Consider the following 5,706-nt stretch of genomic DNA (forward strand, 5'->3'; position numbering starts at 1 on the left):
AGCTTCTCCATCTTTGACTGCAAATTATATAGTCAATCTGATTTCGGTGTTGCCCATCTGGTGATGTCCATGTGTAGAGTCGCCTCTTAGATTGTTGGAAAAGGGTGTTTGCTGTGACCAGTGTGTTCTCTTGACAAAACTCTGTTAACCTTTGCCCTGCTTCATTTTGCTTTCCAAGGCCAAACTTGTCTGTTATTCCGGTTACCTTTTGACTTCCTACTTTAGCATTCCAGTCCCCTATGATGATGAGGACATCATTTTTTGGTGTTAGTTCTATGAGGTGTTGTAAATGGACAGTATCAAAAGGTTGAAGGGATAGCTTTTCTTAAATCTACCCTCCCTTCCCTTCTGTGATGGGTAAGAGATATCTTCTTATTTAAAAATCACATGTTTGGAAGGGATGTTGAGGATTATTTGGCTGCACTGTTCAGAATTTGCCTGTTGTAATCTTTTACTGATAAGTACTCACCCAGAGACTTCTTTTAAAACCAGGGATGGAGAGCTTTTATTTTCCCTAGGCAACTTGTTTCATTGTACTACAATTAAGACATATTTTCTAATGCCTTGTCCTTTCTTCAGGATTTCTGGTAAACAGCTCCTCCGTTTTCTTGTAGTAACAGAGGTGTTCAACTCATTTGTTATGAGGGCTGGATCTGACATAAATGTCACTTTATCGGGCCGAGCCCTTTGTGCCATAAAAAGTAATGCCAGGTACTGGAGATGTAAACTTTATAAAGGACACAGGCAAACCCAAATAACGATATTATTTTTGACTCAAAATACAAACATGCTTAAAACATTAACACTCTTACAGTATTTCCTTTATTCAGCAGTCTTTGATAACTGACAACTCTTGCTCTGAATTATTGCATCAAAATCTGGAGTAAATGTGCTGTTCAGGTATGTATCTATAAACTGATGTACTGACATTCTGTTCATGTATTGATGCCCCATATTTCCCACCCCATTCAAAAAAGGATGGGCTTGGTTTTCCCAGTCCTTCTGTTTCATTGAAAGAGGATAATATAGCCACTATTAATAAATATTATAGCCACTATTAATAAATAAGTTATGGAGGATTTACAGAGCTAATAGCCATTTAGCCTCTCCCACTCAGCTTGAGAGATGCCACGAGATATTTCCCCGTCCCTGCCGTAATAACACATATAAAATCCACTTCCACCTGCAGAGACTATGATAATGCTGAAGCTTAGGTCAGCATCCCCCTCCATCTTCCCCCCATTCCCTATGGCTGCCCCTGCAATCCCCTCACTCTTCACAGGAACCATCATGGGCAGTTGGCTGCCCTGGCCACACCCAGACATGGCCCTGCCTGTTCCGTCAGCTCCCAGGACCCTTCTGCCTCCCCACGGGAGGGGCTGGGACTCCGGCAAGAGGCAGTGATGGCAACAAAGGCATAAGAACAAGGAAATCTTCTCAGGGTCTGGGTGGCAGCAGCAGTGGCTCTCTCCACCCCGGGGCCTGCCTGCTATCACACATGCACCAGCACTGAAACTCACTCCTCATCCCTTCTGCAGCACACAAGGGACAAGCTGTCAAGGCCGCTGTCTCTTTGATCGTAGAGCGCAAGTGTGGGCAACCCTGATGCCTGTTCTCCCAATTCTGCTGCCTGTTACACATTAGTACTGGGACAGTGTATAGGGACATAATGCACAGCCTCTGTCATCTGGCAATAATGACCAGTTGTTCACAAGCCAGATAAGAGCCCTGAATGGGCTGGTTCCAGTCCCCGGGCCGTATGTTTGACACCTCTGACTTAGACTTCCAGAAAGCTTTTGATAAAATTCCTCATCAAAGGCTCCTAAGTAAACTCAGCAGTCATAGGATAAGAGGACAAGTCCTCTTGTGGATTTAAAACTGGATAATTAACAGGAAACTGAGAATGAGTATAAATGGGCAGTTTTCACAGTGGAAGGTGGTAAGCAGTGGGGTACTGCAGCACTTGGTACTAGGACTGGTGCTGCTTAACTTTCCCATTAATGATTTGGAGTTGGAAGTAAGCAGTGAAGTGACTAAGTCTGTGGATGACACTAAGTTGTTCAGGGTGGTGAGAATCAGGGAAGACTGTGAGGTGCTCCAGAGGGAACTGTCAAGGCTGGGTGAGTGGGCATCAACATGGCAAATGAGGTTTAACATGGGCAAGTGCAAAGTAACACACATTGGAGCCAAAAGTCCTAACTATAAATATACATTGATGGGGTCTGAACTGGCAGTAACTGACCAGAAGAGAGATCTTGGAGTAATGGTAGATAAATCACTGAAGATATCGACTCAAGTGTGTGACTGCAATAAAAAAGGCCAATGCTATGCTGGGGATTATTAGGTAGGGTATTGAAAACAAATCAGCCAGTATCATAATGCCCCTGTATAAATCTGTGGTGCAGCCTCACTTGGAATACTGACTACAGTTCTGGTCACCACACCTCAAAAAAGATATTATAGCACTGGAAAAGGTGCAGAAAAGGGCAACTAAAATGATTAAGTGGATGGAACACCTTCCCTATGAAGAAAAGTTAAAGCATTTGGGGTTCTTTTGCTTGGAAAAATGATGGCTGAGGGTGACATGATAGAGATTTACAAAATGATGCATGGGATAGACAAGGCAGAGAAGAAAGTACTTTTCTCCCTTTCTCACAGTACAAGAACTCAGGAGTACTTAATGAGCAGTTGGCTTAGAACAGATAAAAAGAAGTACTTCTTTGCCCACAGAGTAACTAACATGTGCAATTCACTGCCGCAGGAAGTGGTGGTGGCCACAAGCACAGACAGCCTCAAGAGGGGACAGGATAAACATATGGAGCAGAGGTCCATCAGTGGCTATTAGCCACAAGGTATAGATGGAACACTGTGTCTGGGACGGTGACACCCTGCTTGGTACTTGGGGAGCCCACTGGTGGACCTCCTGATGGCACCTGGGTTTTGTCCACTGTGTGAAACAGTGTTGGACTGGATGGGCCATTGGCCTGATCCAACACTGGCTTCTCTTATGTTCTTAAGTCTGAGTGGTCTGATTTTGTAACTGAAATCTGAGACTATTTATTTAATTCAATTCAATTTATATCCTGCCCTCCCTGCCAAGGCAGGCTCAGGGCGGCTTACATTAAAAGTTAAAATACATCGCGGCTCAATCTTTTTTTTTTTTCATTGTTTAAATCAGGTTAGTCAATGAATTTAGTGGAATTTCCCCCTCTCCTCAGTCAGATAATGAACTCTATAAGAAAAGGAGATCTCCGGGGGCAGGGGGGGGGAGGAGACTAAGTGATGAGAAATTCATACATAACCTCTTATTTGCGCTAGACTGTGCAAACCTAAGTAGGATTATACCCTGGGATTGTACTGTGAGTCTCCTACATTACCCTCATTAGTAAAATAATAATTTTTTAAAAAGTATAACAACATCCTACACATCAAGAAATTAATCTTTTCACCAACATGCTTGCAGTCCATGGCAGTAAAGCCCATGAAAAGTAAGAAGGCTGCATGTCAACAAAAACTTGTAAATACCCATCTTGCATTCAGTGATGGTATACCGTTTTGTACTTCTGCAAAGCAATGGCATTTATATTGCCCTTCAAACAAGTTTCCCTGGAACTGGAGTTGCAAACCACATTGACAGGCTGAGGGGATTCTAGTTTTGTTCTTACTTAGGTCCCTTTATGCTTTCCATTTCCGCTCTTTGAGTTCATTCTGTTCAGCAGCAAGCATTTGTACCACAGAACTGAATTTGGTCATCTGACTACAGTAATACTGAGCTGCTCCACGGGGGCCTTCTTTGGATACTGATCTGTACTGAAACCAGAAGATCCTTTTGTTTTATACAGCAGTGTGTTAGTTCCGTGTTTATTTACAGAGGGAAATAAGATCCATCTTTTGAGCTCTGAAGGCAGGTTAGAAAGTCTCATGCACATTAACATATATTTCCTCTTGTGTTTTCTGGTAAGATACCTGAAATTCAGGGAAAGCAAGCAAAAAATTAACATTTTCAGGATGATGGTCAGGGTGCATAGTGATTATTATAGAGATGACTATAACAGTTTTTTCAGGCTCTGAAATAATTCCATCGGTCAACATTCAATGGATACTGTACCAGTCAAACATAACAGTGCAATCCCAAAGAGACGGGAGCTGACCAGATGCTACAATGGCACACCCCAAAGATGTGCCAACACAGTGACCTGCTGCCAGCTCCATAGCTAGACAGTTTTCTGTGGGAGGGCAAAAATGGGTTGAGGACCGCTGCTTCTTCTTCTCTTCCCCTGGAGACAAGCCCCCCCCCCCCAATGGCCAGACATTCACCCACCCTCCCAGCCTCTCCCAGACTCACTGATGGTGGTGATCAAAGTGCTGCAGAAGAAGAATGTGGAGGCGAAATCCCAGGAAGCACTCAAGGTGGCCTCCAGCAGGCATAGGCTGCTCTCTAGGAAGGCCACCTTGAGCTCCCAAGATGACCAGCATGCCCAGCAGCAGGTAGCCAGTGTAGCCCAGTGCAAAGAATGCCAGCAGGGCACAGCACCACGTGGTCTGGCAGCACAGCGCGGCCACGGCCGGGGCAACCAGGTTCCAGGAACGCCAAGCGCTGCCCCCCCCCCATCTCCAGCTGGTGTGCTGCAAGCGATCCTGTTAGTTGGCAGCTACCAGGGCACTAGGGCTCTGCTTGCAGGTGGCGGGGGCCCATGTGCCTGGCTGGGGATGGCCATGAGTTTCGCCACGCAGGCTGCTGAGGAGGGGGAGGGGGCCAGGCACACTCCTGTGGGGGGCATCGTCCCCTGGTCCCATGGTCTCTACAGGCCTGCCTGGTCCTGCTGTGCCATTGCTAAACACCAGCGCAGCAATGCTGTGGCCCTCCACCAAAGTGCTGCGAGTGCTGACCCTGCACTAGTGGGGGAGAGGGCTGGCCCAGAGATGAGGCAGGCACCACTCAGCTCCCTGAGCCACCCCAGCCTGGGAACGTCCCACAGCAACAATGAAGAACTTCACCTGCAAAAATCCATGGCTGCTGCCCTGTGGTTTGTTGTTTACTTCCTGTCTGTCATAGTTACGTGGTTGTATCCCATATCTTGTGGGTGCAATGGCACAGTTGCTGGGGACACTGGCCCAGTCAGAAGGGGCAAATAAACCGGGGAAATTTTTAGCTTGGCAACTTAAGGCTAGAAAAGAAAGAAGAATGATAACCAGAATAATAGAAGAAGGAAAAGAGTTCGTTGACCCTACTGGCATAAAGAGAAGTTTCTTCAAGTACTATGCTAAATTATTCCAAGCAAATAGAACAGATCTTGAGAAGATTAAAAAATATTTGGACAAGGTTCCGTTACTTAAAATAAGCAACGAATTTCAGGAATTACTGAATGGCCAAATTCAAAAAGAAGAAGTGAGGAAGGCAATTGAAGAAGCGAAGTTGGGGAAGGCGCCAGGACCGGACGGATTTACCGCAAAGTTTTATAAAAAAATGAAAGAAGAAATTGTTCCGGTCATGGAAGCTTTATCCAACGACATACGTGAGAGTAAGAAGGTGCCGGACTCTTGGAAGGAAGCAATCATTTCATTAATACCAAAGGAAGGACAAGAACACTGGAAGTTTATGCTGCAAATGATGGAAAAAATAGAAGTGGGACAACACTTTAGAAACTGCATTGAAGCTATCTATTCTGAACAAAGAGCTAAACTGAATGTAAACAAAGAACTGAC

The 5,706-nt window shown here is 45.1% G+C and overlaps 1 protein-coding gene across 1 annotated transcript in view; it reads right to left on the reverse strand.

Moving 5' to 3' along the window:
- Window positions 1-3,648: 3,648 nt before the first annotated feature.
- Window positions 3,649-5,706, reverse strand: part of NFAM1 (NFAT activating protein with ITAM motif 1) — an 18,133-nt gene continuing 16,075 nt past the window's right edge. The window contains exon 6 of the mRNA XM_015420686.1: window positions 3,649-3,966. Within this exon, the coding sequence (XP_015276172.1) occupies window positions 3,910-3,966 (57 nt within the window). The 3' untranslated portion in view covers window positions 3,649-3,909. The remainder of the gene's footprint in view (window positions 3,967-5,706) is intronic.

Source organism: Gekko japonicus, unplaced genomic scaffold (genome assembly GCF_001447785.1).
Source record: "Gekko japonicus isolate JY-2015 unplaced genomic scaffold, Gekko_japonicus_V1.1 scaffold1291, whole genome shotgun sequence".
Classification (NCBI taxonomy): Eukaryota; Metazoa; Chordata; class Lepidosauria; order Squamata; family Gekkonidae; genus Gekko; species Gekko japonicus.